Source organism: Salvelinus alpinus, chromosome 10 (genome assembly GCF_045679555.1).
Source record: "Salvelinus alpinus chromosome 10, SLU_Salpinus.1, whole genome shotgun sequence".
In the NCBI taxonomy this organism is placed as follows: domain Eukaryota; kingdom Metazoa; phylum Chordata; class Actinopteri; order Salmoniformes; family Salmonidae; genus Salvelinus; species Salvelinus alpinus.
The window spans coordinates 60319093-60345288 of NC_092095.1; the positions used below are offsets into that span (position 1 = coordinate 60319093).

Below are 26196 nucleotides of genomic sequence, written 5' to 3' on the forward strand. Positions count from 1 at the left end.
TACCCTGGCTGTGGTCTATAAACTAGTTCCCCAGGCCTGACTAGAGACATGTGTGGCTACATGACTCCACTCTAGTCACACGAGAGAGCTGACAACGGTACAGATAATCTGTCAGAGAGTTGGTGAGTTACGCAGAAGACTGCCCGTCTGCCTGGCCAGTATCACTTTCAGAGTTGGCCAGCACAACCTGGGGCTAAACTTAACTCTCTCTGTATAGAGAAAAGGACGTGTTTGCAAGAGAACGATTGTGTGCTTCCGAGGTTATTGTATCTCGGTCTGGTATGTCTATTCCCCACTGAGACAAGCTGTAATATCTGACCTTGTCTATGAAACTGTATTCTATAATTGCACAGATGCAGGCAGGCAGAGCCCCAAGGCTGGAGTTGGATAAAGAAAGCCTAATTGTTATTATTTTCAAAAGACACATTAACACACACATTTGTTTGGTGGGAAAGCAGGTGGTATGATGAGGGACATCCACATCTGTTGGGTTCATTATGATGAAAAATAAATAATATTGAACCTTTATTTGATCAGGGAGTCCTACTGAGACCAAGGTGTCGTCTACAGATGAGCCTTATGAAATGACTACAGCAGCACTGAGTTCACGTGTGATTACTGTTGTGATCTATTCGTAACACTTTGTATCTTCTAAGGGGGTTGCAAAGGGTTTATGAGTAGTTTATATAAACAGTTATAACACATTAGTTCAAACTGTGGTTCATTTTCAATAACTGACCCCAATATCTGTTTACGTTTTTAGTCATTCAGCAGACGCTCCTATCAGGAGTGACTTACAGTGCATTCATCTTAAGATAGCTAGGTGAGACAACCACATTTTCTGCACTTACAGAGCCTGTAAACCGTTCCATTTCAGACAACACCTCTTTCAATCCTGTCTTATCTGGCCCTGGTGTTTTGTCTAATACTTCTCTGCTGCTGAAATCTCATCACAACTCCTACACTAAATACACACACTATGTGTATTAAAGAAAACCTTAACACTAAGGACAAATACCTCAGAAATGGTTTCAAAGTTTTGCTACAGTCCACTTCACAAAACAGACAAATCTAGTACAGTACAAGAACAAAGCGGCCCTTACCGTGAAACGCAGACTGTGATCAAATACATTGTAACTTCCATTCACCCACAAGGTCATACTCTGAAGTCTTTCCTCTGGATTATGACTGCATAACAATAACATAGGGCTCTCACTCCCTTTTTCTCCAGTGTCTAGATAGGCATGGGTAGGAGGCAATATTATTCCATGACAAAACAATGGATAAGAGAGACACAGTGCTCTGCATTGGCAGAGATGGAACCTCCAAATAATACAGGACTTCATTGACACCACTTGCCCACCGGCTCAGGACAGAGAAGGATCTACACTACTTCACCTCATCTACTAGAAGTTTTGGCACAATCAATTGACCCATTTGGTCACTTTACCAATTATTAGACAGGGATATTTGACCTACTTGGATTACTCAAACTCAAAGCACTTTTCCACCTCGATCTACATGCTTCACAACCCTCCTCTGAAGAGATCTGAAGAAGAGATCTGAACCATGCGGAGTGGTCCTTCTACCGTCCTCTCCTGTGCCCTGCTACTCCTGTGGACTCAGACCCTGACCCAGGCCTGCCAGGGGGACGAGCTGCCTCGTGACGTGGTGTTGGACTGGTTCAAACAGCGCCTCCTGGATGGGTTAGGGTTGGAGCAGCCCCCCGAGCCCAGCCACCATGCCCCTGACGGGGGCAGAGAGAGAGCAGAGGCGGGGCGAGGTCACCGGAGATCCACCAGGGTAGGGAGGGCAGCCTGGGCACAGGACCACAGGAGGCATCACCAGGAGAGCCATGAGCAAGTCATCCTCTTCCCCAGCTCTGGTGAGTGAGAGTCCATATCCCTCTTTCTCACACTCTGATGCCCTGTTCCTTTTCCCTTCTCTTTAGTCAATCTCTCTTCACTAGTTCACTCCAAAAGTGAAGTTTGTCAGATGTTTTTCCAGACAACTGTAGGTTATTTGTTTCCCCATCCATTGACCTGGTCTTATTTCCACTGTCTGCCTTGTTTTTCCAGACTCTACCTGTGATAGCTCAGACTCCCCATCAGAGAAGAGAGCCACCAGCCACTTCACCTACTACTTCCAATCCTCACTAGACAACCAGGAGTCTGCCATCACCTCAGCCCATTTCTGGTTCTACGCCGGCGAGGGGGCCAGCAGGAACATCACCCCTCTCTTCCTCCTCACTTCAGACCAGCAGCTCCTCCAGGTGGCTGAGATTCCGGCCAAGACCACCGCTGATGGCTGGACCACCTACCACTTGGAGCACCACCTCCTCACCGCCCTGACCCAAGGCCCCTTCGTACTCCAGGTGCGCTGCCCGGCCTGCGAATGCCATGCAAACGAAGCCGACAAAATGCCATTCCTCCACCTGCACACCAGACCTCACGGCCCAGACCGCTCCCCACGGCGAGCGGCCGCCACCATTCCCTGGTTCCCATCGGCCATCGACCTCCTGATGCGGCCATCGCAGCAGAAGCCAGAGTACAGCGACTGTCAGCGCGAGATGATCAACATCTCGTTCCAGGAGCTGGGCTGGGACAACTGGATCGTTCACCCGAAGGTTCTCAACTTCTACTACTGTCATGGCACCTGCTCGACTTTGGAGCGCACCACTGCTATGCTGGGGATCAAACAGTGCTGCGCTCCGGTCCCCGGGACCATGAAGTCACTACGGTTCACTACTACGTCTGACGGAGGGTACTCCTTTAAATACGAGACCCTGCCCAACATCATACCAGAGGAGTGCACCTGTATCTAGGCCTAAAATCTCTGAGATGGGCTCAGTTTTTCAAAGTAAGATTAGTTATGCTGGTGTAATCTAGGCCTGGGCAATTTAGATTGAAATTTTTTAATTCATTTTTAGAGAGCACCTAGGCTAGACCTGTAACTGATAGGTCTGTATTTGTCATGCACCAAGATTATATTGCAAAATAAAGTTTGTTAATGATACAGCTACACAAGATGCATTTTTAATAAAAAATTATTTAACTGAAATGGGTGTGCAGTGTGTTCTTCGTTCTTGCCACAAGAGGGCAATGCAGACTCAGATTAAGGTGTTTTAGAAGTGAAGTACAGAGGTCTACAGTGAAGTAATCAATCCAAACAGACATTGCAAAGTCATTCTGTTCAAATATATTTATTCATGTATTTCTATGAAACTAAACTCTACAGTTACAAAAAACACAAAACTTGGAACAATGTAACAAAAACACTCCAAACATTGAAAAAAATATTGGAATGTTATTTTTGTACCAAATAAAAAGAAATGAAAGAAAATTAAATGAACACAGCACATAACCGTTTCCAGTTTCCAACCCAACCATTTCAAAGAACCATCACATTATGACAACAGATTAGCAAATGTTGGTGCATTTGCCTCCTTAGAATTCCAATACGAACATTAAAAAAAAGTTTCAACAAAACAACTCACCGACTAGCATGAACAAAAGAAACCAGGACAGGAGCAAAATGACAGGTACAGGAGGACTACAGGAGAGTTTAAACAGCATGGAAGAACATTTCTAGTCACAGGATTCAAGCATTTCCCAGGTATTTATCACATTTGGCCAATTTGTTGGAATGACTAATATACAAGGCTTTAACAATGAGTGGAGTCTCATGGAATGTCAAAACAATTCACTTTTAATTACTAAACCTCTGACAAAGGCTGTACAGTTTACATCCAAGATTAACTTAAAAGCTTTCGTTAAAGAACTGCACTTCTAGAAAACCTCCCACCACCTTGTATACAACACACATACATGGACGCAGGAACATCCTCTTAATGTCTGTGCAAAAGGAATCCCCCGCAGGCAAGTGTTCATTGTGGTTCACTCTGTATCCAGCAACAACAAGCCCTGGCATAACAACATGTGCAGTAAATGCTTTTAAGACTGTTGAGCCTCGCTCTTAAAACTGGACCGACTAGTAAACTTTGTCAATAGAGAGGGGGGTAAATTAACGCTTACACTGGATGAGACCGATTCACCTGACAGAAACTGACCGGAGAACACTTTGGAACGGAATGACTGCGAAACAAATTAAAACAAAAACGGACAAACCAAAACACCTTTGGGCAAAAATAAAACGGGCTGTCGACTACATCTAGAAGGCTGTGCTTCAGCGACAGGCACTGCCAAAGTAGGGTGTGGGGTTTCGGCAAGCTGAAACTTGAGACTAAAGTATTTGGAGGCTCTCAAGTCGAACAAGTCAGACGCTAAAGGAGATTCGTACTGTAGCTTTATGGAAGGTTGGGCAGCTTTACATTCAAGTTGTCCCTGGCCCTTAATACTGCAAGGCACTCCATCCCTCACACAACCACACTCTTCAGTCTCTCCGCTGTCTGGCTGTGTTCCCATGTGCTTCCCCATCCGCGGAGGGCCAGTTGGGAAGAGAAAGCAGGCAGGCAGTCGAGCAGGCATTAAGCAGGATTCAGGCATGTACTCCTGAGGGAATAACATGTTAGACAGGAAATAGAGGGATCTCTACTACTTCATGGGAACAAACAGTACTGTGGGGTTATATAGGTTTATGTCATTCTGTACAGTAAGGCAGTCATTCAAAATGGCTTAAGGAATCTGGAACAGGTTCAAATAAACACAATGTCTGAAACATACATATGGCGCCTTCTTCAATCGCTCTTTTTCTAGGACTGATGAAGCTAGAAACCTTCCGTCATGTTGTTTTGACCCGTTCAGCAGTTTGACCCGTTCACCTCCTTACCTTTCTCGCTGGCCGCTGCCTGTTTCTCCTGAGCGAAGTTGAGTCTGTTCTGCTCTGCAGCCGTGGTGTTGTTCTCGGGACTGCTGCTCCGTGACGGGGACCCCTGGCCCTGCTCGTTCTGGTAGGCCAGGTCCAGGTGCTGCTGGGCCGTCTTCAGGTGCTTCCTCAGCCTCTCCAGGTCTCTGCTGGACGCCTCGTCCCCCAGGCTCTCCCTCCCAGAGTCCCCCACCAACGGCTCTCTGAACTCTGCCTTCAGCTTGCCTGACGGGTCCTTCTTCCCCAGGACCGTGTGGTACCCTGGCGGGGCCGTGGGTACATGGCGAGAACTGCAGAGGGACCCCCGGGCCACAGGTGGGGTGGGGTGGCGTCTGGCGCGCACGCGGAGGGTGTCGCGGACTCCGCCGACCCCGAGATGGAGAATCTCCAGGAGGGTGAGTGTGGTGCAGAGGAGAGAAACCACGTACATAACCAGGAGGAAGATTGTCTTCTCGGTGGGCCGCGAGACGAAGCAGTCCACCATGTGTGGACAGGGAGAGCGCATGCACACGTAGGAGTGCGCCACCTCGAAGCCATAGAGGACGTACTGGCCTAACAGGAAGGCCACCTCGAAGGCGATGCGCGAGATCAGCGAACACACGTACACCTTCATCAGGCCGTCACGCGCGATCCTCCGCCGACCGTCGTGCTTCTTCACAGAGCCTGGAGATGAGACAAATTAACTCACTGACAGCATGCCAGAGGGCAAGTCAAAGGGACGGGTGTGATCCACACACACCTTTAAATTAAAATAAAAAGTAATTTCCCTGGTGACAACTTTATAACCAGTGTGAATGAAAAGAGCCAGTTTGTGTGGAGAAGCTGTCCTCACCCTACCTTCTGTCACCTTCCCTTTGTCCTTCTCCACCTCGATCTCCTCAGTGATCATGGGGTCCTCCTCTCCGTTGTCCTCTGCCTCCTCGTAGTCCCGCTGTGCCCCCCGGGTCACGATGGGCATTCTCTTCTTCCCGGCGCGATGAAGAGGCCGGTACTCAACATCGTCCATGCGGGCGATCTTGTGCATGGCAAAGCCCAAGTACATGATGGTAGGGGTGGTGATCAGGATCACCTGGAGGAGGGAGGGAGTGGATGGTAGACAGGGAATTCACAGTCCCTGAGAGATTGCTTACGAGTACATAAGCAGTTAATGGTTTGTTTGTGTCAAAAGGTTATACATCCCATCTGTTATGGCTACACACACACACCTTATAGTTGCTTCACCCTAACTTGAGAAAGCATTTACATATGCTTGCTTGACTCAGTCTCACCTGGAAGATCCAGAAGCGGACGTGTGAGAGCGGAGCGAAGGCGTCGTAGCAGACGTTCTCACACCCGGGCTGCTGCGTGTTGCAGACGAACTTAGCCTGTTCATCGTAGTAGATGGTCTCGCCCCCCACGGCCGTCAGCACGATGCGGAAGATGATGAGCACAGTCAGCCAGATCTTCCCCACGAACGTGCTGTGGTTGGAGATCTCATCCAGGAGACGCGTCAGGAAGCTCCAGCTCATGATGAGGCCTCAGCAGACACCTGGCCAGCAGCCCTCTCAGCTCTGGGGGGAGAGGTAGTTATTTTCAGGCTGGCATTTACCTGAAAAAGCCGTTTCTGGGGCTCCTGGCTCATCTTCACATTTTCAAGCAGAGAAAGAACACCCTGATCATCATGTCAGTTATGGAGGGGAGGGGGGGGGGGGGGTTGGACGAGGGTTAGGAGCAAAAGGGTAAGCTTCTTAAAACAAACACACATCTCAGGTCATCACACCAACCATCAAGGTAAAACTAATTATGCCATTCAAGTGAAGAGACGTCAGCAGAAGGACCTGGCTGCCTCCTGTACGGCGACATCGACACTAGAACTCCTGTCCAGATCCATCGACACACTAGACTGTAGATCAGAGAAAACCACCACGCGATACACACGTGTGGATGTGTCACCCTGGGAGAGGTACAGATATAAAACCAAGCCATCCATACTACAAAGTGCTAATACAGTCAATCATAACGTAGTATTACGCTTCTAATCTTTTAGTTACGGTGTGAACTACAGGGGGGGTCCAAACTTCAACACAGTCAAATTATTTACAGGTCCCTACTGTAATACTGCTGGAAATTCACTTGAAATGTTTGATTCTTTACCACGATTCAACCAAGCCTGGCTCTTCAGTTAAACCAAAACATCCATATGCCTTTGAAATCAGATGCTGCAAAACCAGTTCTTATTGACCCCTGAACATGAATTATGAATTGAAAAAACAATTAACTGAAAAGGTATGACTTGGGCTACTTCTTATTCCTGAAAGGGAATTTTAATTCCCTTTCTGACATGACTGAATTAAAAATGGCATCATTGACCCCACCCCCACCCTCCAGAAAAATAACACTTGAGCAATATTTGATTTGATCAATAGGGGGCACCACTCCATCCACAAGGTTCATCAATGATGAGCCATACGTGCATATAAGGAGGGCACAGGGAGGGTTGGATGTTGACGCCCACACTCCCAGGTTAAATATTATTATAGGAACCAGAAGAGCAGGCGCCAGGTGGAACGTTATGACCTAGTGGGAGTACTGTGGTAGAAGCACCACGAGCTGAACGTGTTGCAACGGCCATGTCTCACACCCAGGCTTCAGATCTATGGCCATAGGTTTCCTTGTGAAGGATTTAACAAGTGTGGTTTCTGGTTTCACAATATGCTGTTTGCTCTAATGTAAAAAGGAGGTTGTTCATTTGGAAGCACAATAAAAAAAAGTTAAAGGTATTTTTATAGACTGAACTGCTAGTGAACCATGTATACTGTCTGGTGGACCGGCCCAACAAAAATAGATTCTTGACAGTTGAAAAAGACCCAACACAGGTCAGTCAATACTGTATCACATGGTACCATAGTGGATTGTGGTTCACACCTACATCCTTACAGCGCCCTGTCATTCCAAACCCCAGCCTGCTCACTACCACCTCCAAAAACTGGGGTCGGCAAGTCACAGCAAGCTGGGACTTCACACTGGGGAGAGAGGTTGGTGCGGGTCAGAAGCAAGGCAGACCAGATGGGAAAGCTTAGCAGCAGCGGGATAGAAAGACAAATGACTGGAGGGGGTCAGCCCGTAGAGTCACAGTATTTACCAGGACAGTGAATTATGATAAATGAGGAGGCAGGTCAAGATAGAAGCTACTGCAAGGAAATTAAGCTCCAGAAGTATCAGGATAGTGGATTGTTTCATTGCTTTGGCTCTGTACTCCAGGACTTTGGATTTGAAATGATACAATGGCTATGAGGTTAAAGTGCAGATGTCAGCTTTACTTTGAGGGCATTATTGGGTGAACCGTTTACAAATTACAGTACTTTTTGTACATAGCAGCCCCCTCCCCCCATTTAAGGGGAGCAAAAGTATTAGGACAAATGCACTTGTGTATTAAAGTAGTAAGAAGTTAAGTATTTGGCCTTATATTCATAGCACGCAATGACTACATCAAGCTTGTGACTCCAGAATTGTGTTGGATGCATTTGCTGTTTGTTTTTGGTTGTTTCAGATTATTTTGTGCCGAATATTAATGAATGGTAAATATAGTGTATTGTGCCATTTGATTCACTTTTTATAAATATGATACGTTTCTAAAGCGCTTCTTTAATGTGGATGCTACCAGGATTACGGAAAATCCTGAATGAATCGTGAATAATGATGAGAAAGTTAGACAGAAATATAATGCACATCTGCACTTTAACCTCACAGTCATTGCATCATTTCCAATCCAAAGTGCTGGAGTACAGCAGCAAAAGAAGAAAATGTGCCCCTATCCCAAACCTTTTAGCGCGCACTGTATTTGACATGATGAACCTGTCTAGGAGTGTCCATCTAAAATCAACAGTCATCATTACTCATCTTCATCAATGATCTCCATTTACCTTGCTGACTTTCTAGTTGTTCCAAGAAACAATAACTAGCCCTTCTTTCCCACACTAGTCATCTCTGGATTCAAATATCCCAGAATACATGTGGGTGAGGTGACACAACAAAGTCCTGATCTAGTGCCAGTACCTGAGGGCATACCTCACCAATCTGCCATCCATGGCATTGCCAGGTCCTCTCAACTTGACCTTGGGGGGAAAAAAGCTGCCGCTTTTCCGGAAGGGGTGCAGTAAGCAGATTTAACAGGCCTATTTGACAATGCTTCCGTACAACTGAATCAATGACTTTCCTAGTTTACAGCGGCAAATCTATGGCAATTAACCCTACACATTTTCACTGGACAATGTTTTTGTTCTTAATGATCACATGAAATGGAAAAAGTAACAACTCGTCTTAATACAGTATGGTAAATACTTGGAGAAAAAAAACTCCCTGAACTGTTCACATCTAAAATGTACCTAAATCAAGCCAATCATGATTGAGTTTATCATCAGTTTTAATTTAATTGTAGTTTCTAGTAACTTTTAATGATATTCCAATTATAACATTAAAGATTAAATGTTTTTTTAGGAAATATAATCCTATATTCTTAAAATAAATATTTTAGATCATTGGAGCAGAAGTAGGAGCAGAAGTAGAGAACGTAGACAGCTGGTATCAGACTCTTGACACGGTAACAACATGAGATCAAGTGATCGGCTGGTTTATTCTTCTGGGTTTTTGGTTGCAAGCAAGTTTGTTTTAACACACGGGTGCAAGTGATCTCCTGTTAGTAGACATGCAATGAACCCAGCATATTTAACAAGGCTAAACAGAACCTAGATTAGCACTCCTACTCTGAGACACTGTATGAATATGTTCAGTGAAAATCTCCTCAGTGATCTGATACTGGATGCTCTTCTCCATTTCACGGTGTACTTTGAGAACACGACGGCCATTGAAGATGACAGGTATTATCTAGCCATTGTCTAAAATGTCTCAGGATCAGTAGAACATCCAATGTCACATAATGGCCCATGTAATCAACCCACTCTTCAAAACAAAAAACACTGTCCCAGCAGCCTAAGCATTGTGCAAGAAAATGGGTCATCCAGCTTTCTGAATTTCCTTCTGGCTTTGAAAAGCAGTGGGTACCACCTTCCCAATGCGTACCATTTCATCTTCGGTCAATTGAGGCCTAGCCCACACCTCACTGGCATGCTACACTGCTCATGCCAGCAAAAGCCATGTGTCTAGTTAAGTTCCTCCAACACATAGGAGAGAATATTAAAACAGGCCAAAGAAACACTGGCATCCTATTCAGCAAAAAGGGCATCTAGGATTTAAAGTGAAGAGAGATGTAAACAAGTGGGCAGTCAGTGAGTTTGATTAAGCTGAACCACGGTGCACTGGTCTATGGCCCGTGACGTGAACGGCAAAAGGGGTGAGGGAGGAGCACCGTTCAACTCAAACAGTAATCCGTTTAGGCATGTTGTCAAGGAAGCAGCATGTTGCATCATTCAGAAACAGATTTCCTATAAAATATACACTGTTCAAAAGTTTGGGGTCACTTAGAAATGTTCTCATTTTTGAAAGAAAAGCATATTTTTGTCCATTAAAATATAAAAATAGAGCAGAAATAAAATGTAGGCATTGTTAATGTTGTAAATTACTTTTGTAGCTGGAAACTTTTTTTTAATGGAATATCTACATAGGCATACAGATGCCCATTATAGGCAACCATCACTCCTGTGTTCCAATTATCATTTTAAAAGGCTAATTGATCATTAGAAAACCCTTTTGCAATTATGTTAGCACAGCTGAAATCTGTTGTTCTGATTAAAGAAGCAATAAAACTGGCCTTCTTTAGACTAGTTGAGTATCTGGAGCATCAGCATTTGTGGGTTCGATTACAGGCTCAAATGGCCAGAGATAAAGACCTTTCTTCTGAAACGCATCAGTCTATTCTTGTTCTGAGAAATTAAGGCTATTCCATGCGAGAAATTGCCATGATACTGAAGATCTCGTACAACGCTGTGTACTACTTCCTTCACAGAACCGCGCAAACTGGCTTGAACCAGAATAGAGGGAGTGGGAGGCCCCGGTGCACAACTGAGCAAAAGGACAAGTACATTAGTGTCTAGTTGCGCAGTTCTGTGAAGGAAGTAGTACACAGCGTTGTACGAGGGTTAGGCTGTCGGTCACACATGGGAACCAATAAACGCCAGCTAACACAACGTGCCATCGGAACACAGGAGTGATGGTTGCTGATAATGGGCCTCTGTACACCTATGTAGATATTCCATTAAATCAGCCGTTTCCAGCTACAATAGTCATTTACAACATTAACAATGCCTACATTATATTTCTGATCAATTTGATGTTATTTTAATGCACCAAAAACATTTGCTTTTCTTTTAAAAACATGGACATTTCTAAGTGACCCCAAACTTTTGAATGCTAGTGTTCAATTTTTTTTTAAACTACACTGAACAAAAATATAAAGGCAACAATTTCAAAGATCTCACGGAGTTACAGTTCATATAAGGAAATCGTTGAATTGAAATAAATTAGGCCCTAATCTATGGATTTCACATGACTGGGAATACAGATATGCATCTGTTGGTCACAGACGCATATGGGCCTCAATACCTCGTCACGGTAACTCTGCATTCAAAATTGCCATCAATAAAATGCAATTCTGTTCATTGTCTGTAGCTTATGCCTACCCATACCATAACCACACCATGGGGCACTCTATTCACAATGTTGACATAAGCAAACCGCTCGCCAACATGACGCCATTCACGTGGTCTGCGGTTGTGAAGCTGGTTCGACGTACTGCCAAATTCTCAAAAACGGAGGCCGCCTATGATAGAGAAAAGAACATTCAATTCTCTGGCAACAGCTCTGATAGATATTCCTGCAGTCAGCATACCAATTGCACGCTCCCCCAAAATAACTATGGCATTGTGTTGTGACAACTGCACATTTTAGTGGCCTTTTGCCCCCAGCACAAGGTGCACCAGTGTAATGATCATGCCGTATAATCATCTTCTTGATATGCCACAACTGTCAGGTGGATGGATTATCTTGGCAAAGAAGAAATGCTCACTAATAGGGATGTAACATTTGTGCAGAACATTTGAAAGAAATAAGCTTTTTGTGCATATGGATCATTTCTGGCATTTTATGAAACATGGGACCAACACTTTTCATGCATTTATATTTTTGTTCGGTGTAGTTTATTGGGGAGGCAGATAAAGCATTTATCAAAATCAATAACTTTGCATGTGAAAACAGAATCCTACTCATTACTCCATGTGTTCACCTACGTCTCCTTTGTTTTGAGACAACTTCAGTGGCCAGAGCTGGGCACCTGGCTCACGCCCAGGTGGCAACCGGTTACAAGACGAATGTAATCACTTTTCACCCAATGCAAACTTCTTCCACCAAGGCAACCCGGGCCAGATAATCAAATCTCCTATCAGTGACAACCTAGGCCTGGCATTTAAAGTAAACCCAAACAGCAAGAGAACACTAGACTAAATGGACCAGTAAAGACGGCCACCTGATAGGCTAACATGTGGGTCATATTTTAAAGATTTACACACAAAAACTGTTGAGAGTGAGGGCAAATATGCCTACTGAACACATCTCAAGTTCTCAAAATCAACAACTGACCAGGACAGAGTAGCTCATTCTCATCTGGACCAAAGCTCATCCTAGGCTACTGAGCCAGCAAAGGAATTTGGTTAATTACAAGTCAGTGAAGTAAAGACGGGGGATGGGAGTTGAGCAGTGCAGAAGGCCTGGTAGTGAAGGTATCCGGTCAAGGTACAGCGTGTTAACATTCCTTGGCCTCTAACCAAAAACAGCGATGGCCCATGGTGTAGGCCGAGGGCACATGCATGAAACCACTGACTGCATGCTGTCGGTCACACATGGCAACCAATAAACCTACAAACGCCAGTCATTGAACTCCACTATGTCACTCATAGAACGGTGACTGCATGAAATGGACTGTGTAGAAGGCCAATGAGCCGGAGAATTTAGAATAGGCTTGTTAACTCACCATCAAGAGTTTTATTAGAGACTAAATTGGCTACACGCGTGTGAAAATGAACTGCTTAACGAGGGGTTGATTTCTTGATTGATAAAAATAGCTGATTTTAAGATTAAGATGATCAAGATAATGAAGGCCTAAACAAAGTTTGACATCACCGCTGGAAGACGTTCGGTTAAAAAAAAAAGTGATGGAAAATCCATCAAACATTGGCCCGTAACAGTTGTTGATGCACTCAGCTAACAAGATTAGGAAACAACTTGATTCCGAACAACCATTTAATTGTAAATTCTGAATTTAGATTAAATGAATACAAATGTAGCAAACCTAAGCGCCTTGAGTCAAATTGCCCAAGAAAAGCTAAAGATCACACGATTGTAGGTTTGCTGACTGCGCGCACACAACGATGGTAATTTAGGGGACAAAAAAAGTATCGTTAAAGTTTGAGCAAGGATTGATAGGCAACAACTTGTGGAAGGAATAAATTGAAACTAGTAAATTAAACTGCGAGTAAAGATACATTGAGCGTTTGTGAACCTGGTAAAAAACGTCTCAAAGGATTATGGGTCTCCTCGCAAAAACTCACCTTTAAGGCTCAAAACTGTCCTTCTTGTTTTCAGCCTTAATTCCCCTCGTAGCCTCTCCAAATTATCAACAACTGTTCTTTCTCATCCGCGGCTCTTTCATAAACTACAACCCCCTCTTTTTTAACCCATTCGGCGATTTGTGGTACCATGTGACCCCTGCATCCATGTCGGGGCCCCAAACACATTCATGCAGGACAAAAGAAGCGTCCCGAAATCCCTTTTCTCCTCCTACCATACCTCCACGTAACCCTGCCCCGTTTAGGAGGCCCTTATCTGAAACGTGAGACTGACTAGATACTGTTTGCTGTATACTGTAATTAAGTTATCACACTTTTATTTGTATCATTTTATTGCTATTCTCAGATTAATTAAACAAAGAAAGACAGAGATTTATGAAACCAATAGCCTTTTATATCTCTACAATCAAAAAACACAATAGGTAGGGGTAGCTAAGGATCTGCTTTAACTTTATGAGGTAGTTATATTGAGGTAGTTATCCACATGTCACAATGTAGGCTACTTCATCAGGGAAATGAAATATGAGAAATATATATGAGAGGGGGGGGGGGGGGGGGGGTAGAGAGAGACCATTTAAAGAACAACCAAAATGTGAGCACTCCTTATGTGTGAGGTAGATTCTGCTCCAGCTGCTCCCTGTCTTGTTGGTTGTGTAGATAGGGAGAAAGAGTATGCTATAACAACATGCTCCCTGCTGTCCCTATCACACAGTTGTAGAGCTGGACCAGAACCAGATCAACCCTCAGCTCAACACTGTGAGATAATGGCTGTGGCATTCCACATCAGCCCAGCTGTGTGCCTATGTCCAAATGGCCAAAGAATGTCCACTCTAGTTATGTAGCTATGTCTAATATGTATTGTAAGTCTACTGGGGAAATGGAATATGCATTTATGTCACTTGTGTGGTAAATTAACAATAGCCTAATTGATAGCACAGGAGGTTGGTGGCACCTTCATTGAGGAGGACGGCTCATGGTAATGTCTGGAGCGGAGTAAGTGGAATGGTATCAAATACATGGTTTCCATGTGTTTGATTCTATTCCATATGCTCCGTTCCAGACATTATTATGAGCCGTCCTCCCCTGAGCAGCCTCCACTGATTGATAAGATTGTGTACCGTGTGTCATACATAGCAAGATGCCAGTGATTCAACGTCTACAGCATCTTAAACCCAAAAGCATACCTTCCAAGTGAGTTTGATAAAAGTAGAATAGAAAATACCAATCTTGAGTCGAAGCACCTGTTGCCTGAACTCAAGCTTGGTATTTTGGCTGGTCTCCGCGCATGTAACGGATGTGAAATGGCTAGCTAGTTAGCGGGTACGCGCTACTAGCGTTTCAATCAGTTACGTCACTTGCTCTGAAACCTAGAAGTAGTGTTGCACCTTGCTCTGCAAGGGCCGTGGCCTTTGTGGAGCGATGGGTAACGATGCTTCGTGGGCGACCGTTGTTGATGTGTGCAGAAGGTCCCTGGTTCACGCCCGTGTCGGGGCGAGGGGACGGTTTAAAATTATACTGTTACATTGATGCTGTTGACCCGGCTCACTGGTTGCTGCGGAAAAGGAGGAGGTTGAAAGGGGGGTGAGTGTAACGGATGTGAAATGGCTAGCTAGTTAGCGGGTACGCGCTACTAGCGTTTCAATCAGTTACGTCACTTGCTCTGAAACCTAGAAGTAGTGTTGCACCTTGCTCTGCAAGGGCCGTGGCCTTTGTGGAGCGATGGGTAACGATGCTTCGTGGGCGACCGTTGTTGATGTGTGCAGAGGGTCCCTGGTTCGCGCCCGTGTCGGGGCGAGGGGACGCCGTAAAGTTATACTGTTACACGCACATGTTCTCACAATTAAAATGGGCTGTGTGTACACATTCCTCCACTGTTAAAACCTTTAAATTCACACATAACAGCTTGCATAGTGGTGCCAACATCCGATGTTTGCCATATATGGTATGGTAATAGACCAGTCCCACTTTAACATCCACAAACCCGGAACCCATCTATCACAGGCTTAATTGCCAAACAAAAACATTGTTTGAAATAACAGGAGACAGATTTAATAGGGTAAGTGCTGCTAGAGTTTATTGGAACAATACAGAGTACCTACGTCAAACATGTGGGCGTCATGCAAGACAAAACAGGTCCGCAAATGTTGTTTACTACCGCTGGTTTATTATGCCATAGGTGTGATAATCAAAAGCATGATCCACTCCTACTGAATCTCTTTAAAACACCCTCCCCACCCTTACAAGAAAATATTGCAGTTTCAAAACTGCAGTAAAAGTGCAGTAACTGCAGTCGACTGAGGTATTTTGGACGGAGTAATTGCAGAATAACTGCAGTTATACTGCACTGTAACTGCAGTTACACTGCAATATTACTGTAGTAAAAAAAGTGATATTTTGGATGCAGTATTTGCAGCATACTGCACTTAGACTGCACTTTAACTGCAGTTACATTGCATTGTACTGCAGTTAAACTGCATTCTGACTGCAATCTTTTTTCTTAAGGGCACTGGGTAAAGACTTCAGTTCAATGTTTAGTTTTGATTTACATTCGGTTGAGTTGTCAACTAATGTGAATTCTACATGAAATCAACAAAGCATGTCACCATGTTATTAGATTTAAATTATAAGTTAGGACAAAATTCCCTTGCGCTGATTACTTTTTGCAAATCCAATCAGTTTTCACTTAGATTTATTTTTTGATAGGTGGAAATAACGTTGATACAACCAGTTTTTGCACAGTGGGTCTTTAACACGTTTCCTGAACAGAGTCCCATCCCATCAACAAAGCCCTTCCAAAAAATGATTGCAGTTTTGAAACTGCAGTAAAAGTGCAGTAACTGCAGTCGACTGTGATATTTTAGACACAGTAATTGCACAATTACTGCAGTAAAAAACTGCAATATTTTTTCATGAGGGGGGAGGGGGGTGTATTTACTACTTACAGGTGGTATGTTGACTCTCTCTGGTGTCATTCACAGTGCTCAATAAGGAACTGTTGGTCATAACTCTGGAAAAACAAACAGGAGAAAGCCCCCTCCCTGCATGGCAGTGACAGCAGGACAGGGACACTGCTGTCTTCTCCCAGGGGTGGGCAATGCTTGAGTAGCATTGCCAGAGCCGTGTCAAGGGCCCCAAGAATGTTGCAGGAAGTGTGTATGTTGTGATATTTAACACTACTATCCCAATCCTTCTCACGCAAGCAGAGAAAATGTCCCCACATCTTCATCTCCACGTGAATGTCAGTCTATCACCTCTGGGTCTTTCAGGCAGTCAGTTGAATTAGTGTCTCCTTTGGGCAACTGTTGATCCGTACAAATGAAGTCTTAACATTTTGACATATGTGCCTGCCAGGTAGATCACCCTGATGTTTTACTTATCTGGTGCTGTGTTCCCTACCATTTGGAACCACTGGGGGGGAAGTAGGACATCAAATAAAAGTTCTTCATTAGCCATGTGGTGGGTTGATTAGTAGAGTTATGTGCATCGCAGATGTTATATTTCACATTTTAGGCATTTAGCAGACACTTGTTCAGACTGACTTATAGTACCAAGTGCATCCGTTTTCATACTTTTTTTCGTACTGGTCCCCCATGGGAATTGAACCCACAACCCTGGCATTGCAAGCACCATGCTCTACTAACTGAGCAAACAAGAACTACTTGAAAACGTTGAATCGGTGTGTACAGGGGTGTGGGGGCTGTGCTTTGGCAAAGTGGGTGGGGTTATATCCTGCCTGATTAGCCCCGTCCAGGTGTAACATTGGACGGGGTCACAGTGTCTTGCGATCCCCTCCCTGTCTCAGTCTCCAGGATCTATGCTGCAATAGCCTATGTGCCAGGGGATTATCGTCAGTCTGTCTTGCCTTATCTGATGTACTGTGTGTTCTTAGGCATGCTCTCTATCAGAGGAGGCTGGTGTGAGGCTGCTATAGGACAGGCTCATAGTTTCCAAGTGTTTGGTAGCATTCCATTCTCTAATTCTCCTCCATCTCTCTATGTCTCCCGTCCTGGAGGACCTGAGTCTTAGGACCATGCCTCAGGACTACCTGGCCTGACGACTCCTGGCTGTTCCTGTCCCGTCCACCTGGTCGTACTGATCCAGTTTGTTCTGCGGTCCTGACTGCTGCTGTTGACCCCTGACCTGATTCACTGGCCACTCTCTCATCTCAGAACACCTGGTCATGAAAAGTCAACTGACATTGACTCCCGAGTTGTTGAACTGTTGCCCTCTCTATAGCCACCATGGTTATTATATGACCCTGCTGGTGATATATGAACATTTGAACTTCTGGAATGAATGGCCACATGTACTCTTAACTCTCCACTCTGCCCAGCCAGAAGAGAACTGCCGTCCCCTTTGAGCATGGTTACTCTCCAGGTTTCTTCCTAGGTTGCTGCCTTCTAGGGAGTTTTTCCTAGCCGTTGTGCTGATTTGGTCCTGACCAATCTCACCCTGAAAGGAAATCATTTAACATCTAGAGGGTTTTAAAGTGCGTCCTTCCTTCCTTCCTTCCTTCCTTCCTTCCTTCCTTCCTTCCTTCCTTCCTTCCTTGTGAGCCCTGATATGACAGGAATGGATAGACAGACTATTAGTGTGATGGTTAAGCCTATAGTACACATGAATCTATTTCAAAGCTTCGTGTAACTTTTCAGAATTTGTATTCCTCCTATGAAAAATGGCACTTGGTGTGTAAATGTTCTTGTATTACACAAAATGTTAGGAATTGTCAAATGTTTCATTGAAGAACCGCAAGGGGGTCTGATGGGGCAGAAAGTGATGATTATTGGTAGTTGTGTGGCCACATGGATGACTGGAGGATTAGCGTGACGACGGGGATGGGGGGGGTGCATTGCTGCGGTTGTGGTTGACGTTGGGCTGACCGTGTGAGAACAATGAAAAACCCCTCTGGAACTACATGATTACAGAGGGAAACGTAGCCATTGGAACTTTCTCACTGTGAAAATGAAAGAGTTGGACAAACATGTGGATATACAGTGTCATAAGAGGATGTATTGTACCACAGATATGCATTTCTATTTAAAGTAGAAAAAGCTAGTTTTTTATCATTGATTTGCTGACGGTAAATAAATTAAGTTACACACATCTGTTTGTCGTCCACTTCTACACATCTTTTCATCCGTCTACATCAAAAATAGTATTCACTTGACATTCGCAATATAGTAAAACTGCACTAGCGAGGTATTAGCATAAGACTACACATTTTAACAGACAGCCACAAACCAACTAACATCTCCCACTTTAAAACAGGTCAGTCAGAACCCTTCCCTTTCACATTCCCTATCATGCGTATTCTGCACTTTTCCCAAGAATACAGAACACAGATACTGTCCCGGTTCATTGCCTTGGCTGCAACTCTTCACTTGGGTTGCCCTTACTTTGGCCTTCGGTTGCCCTTTTCCTTTACATAATCACAGTGCATAGAGACATCAAAAGTCCCTGATTAAAAATAAAATAACTAAGAGTTGTCACATCAGAGGTGTCACGTCAGAGGTGTCACGTCAGAGGTGTCACGTCAGAGGTGTCTGGAGCGGAGCCTCACGGGATGGCTAGACAGCCTTGTGTCGAGCGTGTGATGTCACAACTCACTGCTCCAGTCCCGGGACTCCTGATGAAGTCACAGTCCACTGAGCTTCAGAGGAATGGACTAGCTTCCTTGATAACACACACACACACAATTACCCTCAACTCACATTTTTGCTTACCCCTTTCTCCCTCCTTATCCTGTCCTCACCCCCCTGAAAGAAACACATGATTCCCCCTCACCCCTTTCACATATTCAAGGTGCATTAGAACATAGCAGGACTGGCAACACCACAAGGCACTCTCCCTGGCTGGCTATACTGGCAGGGTTATAAAATGGACGGGATTCAGATGAGGCGTTAACAGATCAGTGCTTTTGTAAAAGTGACCAAACATCAGGAAATCATAGTTGGCTTCAAACCAGGTAAACATACTGTCCTATTGAGGGACACGTCTGACAGTGAAGAGACAGACAGACCCACAGCCACACTCATGCAGGTGCACACACACAGTTGGAAGGGGGGGTGTTTTCCCTCAGGCTGGTAGGGTGAAGTTGGTGATGGCGAGTTTGACTCCGAACATGTTCTCCCATTGTGTTCTGACCCAGACCAGCAGGCCCTGCACCAGCTCTGCACTGTCAGAGTGCAACGACCACGTCTTCTCCTCCTTCACTATCTGCACAGGAAACACACACAGACACTCATATGCTCAAATTAAATCAAACTTTATTTGCCACATGTGCCGAATACAACAAGTGTAGACTTTACCGTGAAATGCTTACTTACAAGCCCTTAACCAACAGTGCAGTTCAAGAAGAAGAAAATATTTACCAAGTAGACTAAAATAAAAAGGAATAATAAAAAGTAACACAATAACGAGGTTATATACAGGGGGCACCGGTACCGAGTCAGTGTGCGGGGGTACAGGCTAGTTGAGGTAATCTGTACATGCAGGTGGTGGCGAAGTGACTATCCATAGGTAACAAACAAACAGCGAGTAGCGGCAGTGTACAAGGAGGGGGGGGGGGGTCAATGTAAATTGTCCGGTGGCGATTTTTATGAATTGTTCAGCAGTCTAATGGCTTGGGGGTAGAAGCTGTTGAGGAGCATTTTGGTCCAAGACTTGGAGCTCCGGTACCGCTTGCCGTGCGGTAGCAGAGAAAACAGTCTATAACTTTGGTGACTGGAGTCTGACAATATTCTGGGCTTTCCTCTGACACCGCCTATTATATAGGTCCTGGATGGCAGGAAGCTTGGCCCCAGTGATGTTCTGGGCTGTTCGCAATACCCTCTGTAGCACCTTACGGTCAGATGCCAGAGCAGTTGCCATACCAGGCGGTGATGCAACCGGTCAGGATGCTCTCAATGGTGCAGCTGTAGAACCTTTTGAGGATCTGGGGACCTATGCCAAATCTTTTCAGTCTCCTAAGGGGAAAAAGTTTGTGTCGTGCCCTCCTCATGACTGTCTTGGTATGTTTAGACCATGATAGTTCATTGGTGCTGTGGACACCAAGAAACTTGAAAAACTCTCGACCCACTCCACTACAGCCCCGTCGATGTTGATCGAGGCATGTTCGGCCCGCCTTTTCCTGTAGTCCACAATCAGCTCCTTTGTCTTGCTCATATTGAGAGAGAGGTTGTTGTCCTGGCACCACACTGCCAGTTCTCTGACCTCCTCCCTATAGGCCGTCTCATCGTTGTCGGTGATCAGGCCTAGCACTGTTGTGTCGTCAGCAAACATAATGATGGTGTTGGAGTCGTGTTTGGCCACGCAGTCGTGGGTGAACAGGGAATACAGGAGGGGACTAAGTACACACCCCTGAGGGGCCCCAGTGTTAAGGATCAGCGTGGCTGACGTGTTGTTTTCCTACTCTTACCACCTGGGGGCAGCCCGTCAGGAAGTCTAGGATCCAGTTGCAGAGGGAGGTGTTTAGTCCCAGGGTCCTTAGCTTAGTGATGAGCTTCGTGGGCACTATGGTGTTGAACACTGCGCTGTAGTCAACGAACAGCACTCACATAGGTGTTCCTTTTGTCCAGGTGGGAAAGGGCAGTGTGGAGTGCGATTGAGATTGCGTCATCTGTGGATCTGTTGGGGTGGTATGCGAATTGGAGTGGGTCTAGGGTGTCCGGGAGGATGCTGTTGATGTTAGCGATGACCAGCCTTTCAAAGCACTTCATGGCTACCGACGTGAGTGCCACAGGGCGGTAATCATTTATCAAATCAAATCAAATGTTTTATTTGTCACATACACATGGTTAGCAGATGTTAATGCGAGTGTAGCGAAATGCTTGTGCTTCTAGTTCCGACAATGCAGTAATAACCAACGAGTAATCTAACCTAACAATTCCATAACTACTACCTTATACACACAAGTGTAAAGGGATAAAGAATATGTACATAAAGATATATGAATGAGTGATGGTACAGAGCGGCATAGGCAAGATGCAGTAGATGGTATCGAGTACAGTATATACATATGAGATGAGTAATGTAGGGTATGTAAACATAAAAGTGCATAGTTTAAAGTGGCTAGTGATACATGTATTACATAAAGATGGCAAGATGCAGTAGATGATAAATTAATGTATATGTATATACTGTACTCTAAGTGGCATTGTTTAAAGTGGCTAGTGATAAAATTTTGATAAATTTCCATAAATTTCCATTATTAAAGTGAGCTGGAGTTGAGTCAGTATGTTGGCAGCAGCCACTCAATGTTAGTGGTGGCTGTTTAACAGTCTGATGGCCTTGAGATAGAAGCTGTTTTTCAGTCTCTCGGTCCCTGCTTTGATGCACCTGTACTGACCTCGCCTTCTGGATGATAGCGGGGTGAACAGGTAGTGGCTCGGGTGGTTGTTGTCCTTGATGATCTTTATGGCCTTCCTGTGACATCGAGTGGTGTAGGTGTCCTGGAGGGCAGGTAGTTTGCCCCCGGTGATGTGTTGTGCAGACCTCACTACCCTCTGGAGAGCCTTACGGTTGTGGGCGGAGCAGTTGCCGTACCAGGCGGTGATACAGCCCGACAGGATGCTCTTGATTGTGCATCTGTAGAAGTTTGTGAGTGCTTTTGGTGACAAGCCGAATTTCTTCAGCCTCCTGAGAATGCTGTGCCTTCTTCACAACGCTGTCTGTGTGGGTGGACCAATTCAGTTTGTCCGTGATGTGTACGCCGAGGAACTTAAAACTTACTACCCTCTCCACTACTGTCCCGTCGATGTGGATAGAGGGGTGCTCCCTCTGCTGTTTCCTGAAGTCCACAATCATCTCCTTTGTTTTGTTGACGTTGAGTGTGAGGTTATTTTCCTGACACCACACTCCGAGAGTCCTCACCTCCTCCCTTTAGGCCGTCTCGTAGTTGTTGGTAGTCAAGCCTACCACTGTAGTGTCGTCTGCAAACTTGATGATTGAGTTGGAGGCGTGCATGGCCACGCAGTCATGGGTGAACAGGGAGTACAGGAGAGGGCTGAGAACGCACTCGAGGGGCAACAGTTTTGAGGACCAGCGCGTTGGAGATGTTGTTTCCTACACTCACCACCTGGGGGCGGCCCGTCAGAAAGTCCAGGACCCAGTGGGACAGGGCGGGGTCGAGACCCAGGGTCTCGAGCTTGATGAGAAGTTTGGAGGGTACTATGGTGTTAAATGCTGAGCTGTAGTCCATGAACAGCATTCTCACATAGGTATTCCTCTTGTCCAAATGGGTTAGGGCAGTGTGCAGTGTGGTTGCGATTGCGTCATCTGTGGACCTATTGGGGCGGTAAGCAAATTGGAGTGGGTCTAGGGTGTCAGGTAGGGTGGAGGTGATATGGTCCTTGACTAGTCTCTCAAAGCACTTCATGATGACGGAAGTGAGTGCTATGGGGCGGTAGTCGTTTAGCTCAGTTACCTTAGCTTTCTTGGGAACAGGAACAATGGTGGCCCTCTTGAAGCATGTGGGAACAGCAGACTGGGATAAGGATTGATTGAATATGTCCGTAAACACACCAGCCAGCTGGTCTGTGCATGCTCTGAGGATGCGGCTGGGGATGCCGTCTAGGCCTGCAGCCTTGCGAGGGTTAACACGTTTAAATGTTTTACTCACGTCGGCTGCAGTGAAGGAGAGTCCGCAGGTTTTGGTAGCGGGCCGTGTCAGTGGCACTGTATTGTCCTCAAAGCGAGCAAAGAAGTTATTTCGTCTGTCTGGGAGCAAGACATCCTGGTCCGCGACGGGGCTGGTTTCCTTTTTGTAATCCGTGATTGACTGTAGACCCTGCCACATACCTCGTGTCTGAGCTGTTGAATTGCAACTCTACTTTGTCTCTATACTGACGCTTAGCTTGTTTGATTGCCTTGCGGAGGGAATAGCTACACTGTTTGTATTCGGTCATGTTTCCGGTCACCTTGCCCTGGTTAGAAGCAGTGGTTCGTGCTTTCAGTTTCGCACGAATGCTGCCATCAATCCACGGTTTCTGGTTTGGGAATGTTTTAATAGTTGCTGTGGGTACGACATCGCCGATGCACTTTCTAATGAACTCGCTCACCGAATCAGCGTATTCGTCAATGTTGTTTTTGGACGCAATGCGGAACATATCCCAATCCACGTGATCGAAGCAGTCTTGAAGCGTGGAATCAGATTGGTCGGACCAGCGCTGAACAGACCTGAGCGCGGGAGCGTCTTGTTTTAGTTTCTGTCTGTAGGCTGGAAGCAACAAAATGGAGTCGTGGTCAGCTTTTCCGAAAGGAGGGCTGGGGAGGGCCTTATATGCGTCGCGGAAGTTAGAATAACAATGATCCAGGGTTTTACCAGCCTGGTTGTGCAATCGATATGCTGATAGAATTTAGGGAGTCTTGTTTTCAGATTAGCCTTGTTAAAATCCCCAGCTACAATGAATGCAGCCTCAGGATATGTGGTTTCCAGTTTACATAGAGTCAAATAAAGTTCGTTCAGGGCCATCGATGTGTCTGCTTGGGGGGGGAATATGTACGGCTGTGATTATAATCGAAGAGAATTCCCTTGGTAGATAATGTGATCGACATTTGATTGTGAGGAATTCTAAGTCAGGTGAACAGAAGGACTTGAGTTCCTGCATGTTGTTATGACCACACCACGTCTCGTTAATCATAAGGCATACCCCCCCCCCCCCGCCCCTCTTCTTACCAAAAATATGCTTGTTTCTGTCGGCGCGATGCGTGAAGAAACCAGCTGGTGGCACCGACTCCGATAGCATCTCTCGAGTGAGCCATGTTTCCGTGAAGCAAAGAACGTTACAGTCTCTGATGTCTCTCTGGAAGGCAACCCTTGCTCGGATTTCATCAACCTTGTTGTCAAGAGACTGGACATTGGCGAGTAGTATGCTAGGGAGTGGAGCGCGATGTGCCCGTCTCTGGAGCCTGACCAGAAGACCGCTTCGTTTGCCCCTTTTACGGCGACGTTGTTTAGGTTCGCCGGCTGGGATCAGATCCATTGTAATCCTTCTAACCCCCCCCCCCCCCCCCCCCCCCCTTAAAAGAGTTAGATGCACTATTGTAAAGTGGTTGTTCCACTGGATATCATAAGGTGAATGCACCAATTTGTAAGTCGCTCTGGATAAGAGCGTCTGCTAAATGACTTAAATGTAAATGTAAAAATGTAAATTGTCCTGGGTGGAAGGCAAAACACAGGATCCACTTCGGGAAAGTCATATTCCTGGTCGTAATGATGGTGAGTTGACGTTGCTCTTATATTCAGTAGTTCCTCCCGACTGTATGTAATGAAACCTAAGATTAGGCAGGTTACCTTCGCTTCCTTGGGCACAGGGACTATGGTGGTCTGCTTGAAACATGTATACGCATACACACACACACACACACACACACCTATATCATGTGGTTTGGTACACGGCAAATAATGAGTTGCTGGCAATTTCAAATTTTTGGAAGTGATGGAACAATGCTTGAAAGTATTGATTGTTTGAAATATCTGGGTTTGAGGATAGATTCTGAATGATCTTTTGGACAGCATATAGATTATATTAGAAAAACAACTAACTATAAGCCTGGGTTACAATACAGAGTTGTTTTACTGTATCCATTAGAAAGACCCTAGCTGCTTCCTGTCCTAGACTATGGTGACATCTTTCAAATCACAACCAAGACCTTACTTTGAGAATTCTATGTCATAATCTTTGCGGATTCATTCTTGTACACTGCTCAAAAAAATAAAGGGAACACTTAAACAACACAATGTAACTCCAAGTCAATCACACTTCTGTGAAATCAAACTGTCCACTTAGGAAGCAACACTGATTGACAATAAATTTCACATGCTGTTGTGCAAATGGAATAGACAAAAGGTGGAAATTATAGGCAATTAGCAAGACACCCCCAATAAAGGAGTGGTTCTGCAGGTGGTGACCACAGACCACTTCTCAGTTCCTATGCTTCCTGGCTGATGTTTTGGTCACTTTTGAATGCTGGCGGTGCTTTCACTCTAGTGGTAGCATGAGACGGAGTCTACAACCCACACAAGTGGCTCAGGTAGTGCAGCTCATCCAGGATGGCACATCAATGCGAGCTGTGGCAAGAAGATTTGCTGTGTCTGTCAGCGTAGTGTCCAGAGCATGGAGGCGCTACCAGGAGACAGGCCAGTACATCAGGAGACGTGGAGGAGGCCGTAGGAGGGCAACAACCCAGCAGCAGGACCGCTACCTCCGCCTTTGTGCAAGGAGGAGCACTGCCAGAGCCCTGCAAAATGACCTCCAGCAGGCCATGTACTGATGAATTTAAGAAAGCCCTTTTTCAAATGTTAAGATCAAACTGTTTTTTTAACTAATAGAAACATCACCATGTGACGACATTTGTAAATATGTACACTACCGGTCAAAAGGTAAAACACCTACTCATTCAAGGGTTTTTCTTTATTTTTACTATTTTCTAAATTGTAGAATAATAGTGAAGACTCAAAACTATGAAATAACACATATGTAATCATGTAGTAACCAGAAAAAGTGTTAAACAAATCTAAATATATTTTACATTTGAGTTTCTTTAAAGCAGTCACCCTTTGCGTGAATCAGGCCTTCATGGTCGATTCGCTGCAAAGAAACCACCACTAAAGGACAGCAATAATAAGAAACACGAGCAATGGACATTAGACCGGTGGAAATCTTTCCTTCGGTCTGATGAGCCCAAATTTAAGATTTTTGGTTCCAACCGCCGTGTCTTTGTGAGACGCAGAGTAGGTGAAGGGTTGATCTCGGCGTGTGTGGTTCCCACCGTGAAACATGGAGGAGGAGGTGTGATGGTGCTTTGCAGGTAATAC

The 26196-nt window shown here is 45.2% G+C and overlaps 3 protein-coding genes across 5 annotated transcripts in view; 1 reads left to right on the forward strand and 2 right to left on the reverse strand.

Moving 5' to 3' along the window:
- Window positions 1-1312: 1312 nt before the first annotated feature.
- Window positions 1313-3060, forward strand: LOC139532476 (inhibin alpha chain-like). Its single transcript, XM_071330105.1, has 2 exons — window positions 1313-1885; window positions 2079-3060. Exons 1-2 carry the CDS (start codon window positions 1570-1572, stop codon window positions 2822-2824), a joined length of 1062 nt encoding a protein of 353 aa, XP_071186206.1. The 5' UTR covers window positions 1313-1569; the 3' UTR covers window positions 2825-3060.
- Window positions 3061-3186: 126 nt separating this feature from the next.
- Window positions 3187-13590, reverse strand: LOC139532481 (gap junction gamma-1 protein-like). The gene is made up of 5 exons (XM_071330119.1): window positions 13362-13590; window positions 6093-6374; window positions 5662-5893; window positions 4789-5487; window positions 3187-4511 (listed from the first exon to the last, which is right to left on the reverse strand). The coding sequence occupies exons 2-5, from the start codon at window positions 6330-6332 to the stop codon at window positions 4498-4500; spliced, it is 1185 nt and encodes a 394-aa protein (XP_071186220.1). The 5' UTR covers window positions 6333-6374; window positions 13362-13590; the 3' UTR covers window positions 3187-4497.
- A 4779-nt stretch (window positions 13591-18369) lies between these two features.
- Window positions 18370-26196, reverse strand: part of stk11ip (serine/threonine kinase 11 interacting protein) — a 42899-nt gene continuing 35072 nt past the window's right edge. For all 3 annotated transcript variants that reach the window (XM_071330125.1, XM_071330123.1, XM_071330124.1), the window contains exon 26: window positions 18370-19595. In XM_071330125.1, the coding sequence (XP_071186226.1) occupies window positions 19455-19595 (141 nt within the window). In that variant the 3' untranslated portion in view covers window positions 18370-19454. The remainder of the gene's footprint in view (window positions 19596-26196) is intronic.

What these genes read in the sequence shown, in the direction of transcription:
- LOC139532476 (XM_071330105.1), top strand. Translation starts at nt 1,570, where the DNA reads ATGCGGAGTGGTCCTTCTACCGTCCTCTCCTGTGCCCTGCTACTCCTG. An exon ending in CATCCTCTTCCCCAGCTCTG is followed by an intron (nt 1,886 to 2,078) that starts GTGAGTGAGAGT and finishes TTGTTTTTCCAG; the next exon opens with ACTCTACCTGTGATAGCTCA.
- LOC139532481 (XM_071330119.1), bottom strand. Translation starts at nt 6,332, where the DNA reads ATGAGCTGGAGCTTCCTGACGCGTCTCCTGGATGAGATCTCCAACCAC. An exon ending in TCCGCTTCTGGATCTTCCAG is followed by an intron (nt 5,894 to 6,092) that starts GTGAGACTGAGT and finishes TCCCTCCTCCAG; the next exon opens with GTGATCCTGATCACCACCCC. An exon ending in CAAAGGGAAGGTGACAGAAG is followed by an intron (nt 5,488 to 5,661) that starts GTAGGGTGAGGA and finishes TCTCATCTCCAG; the next exon opens with GCTCTGTGAAGAAGCACGAC.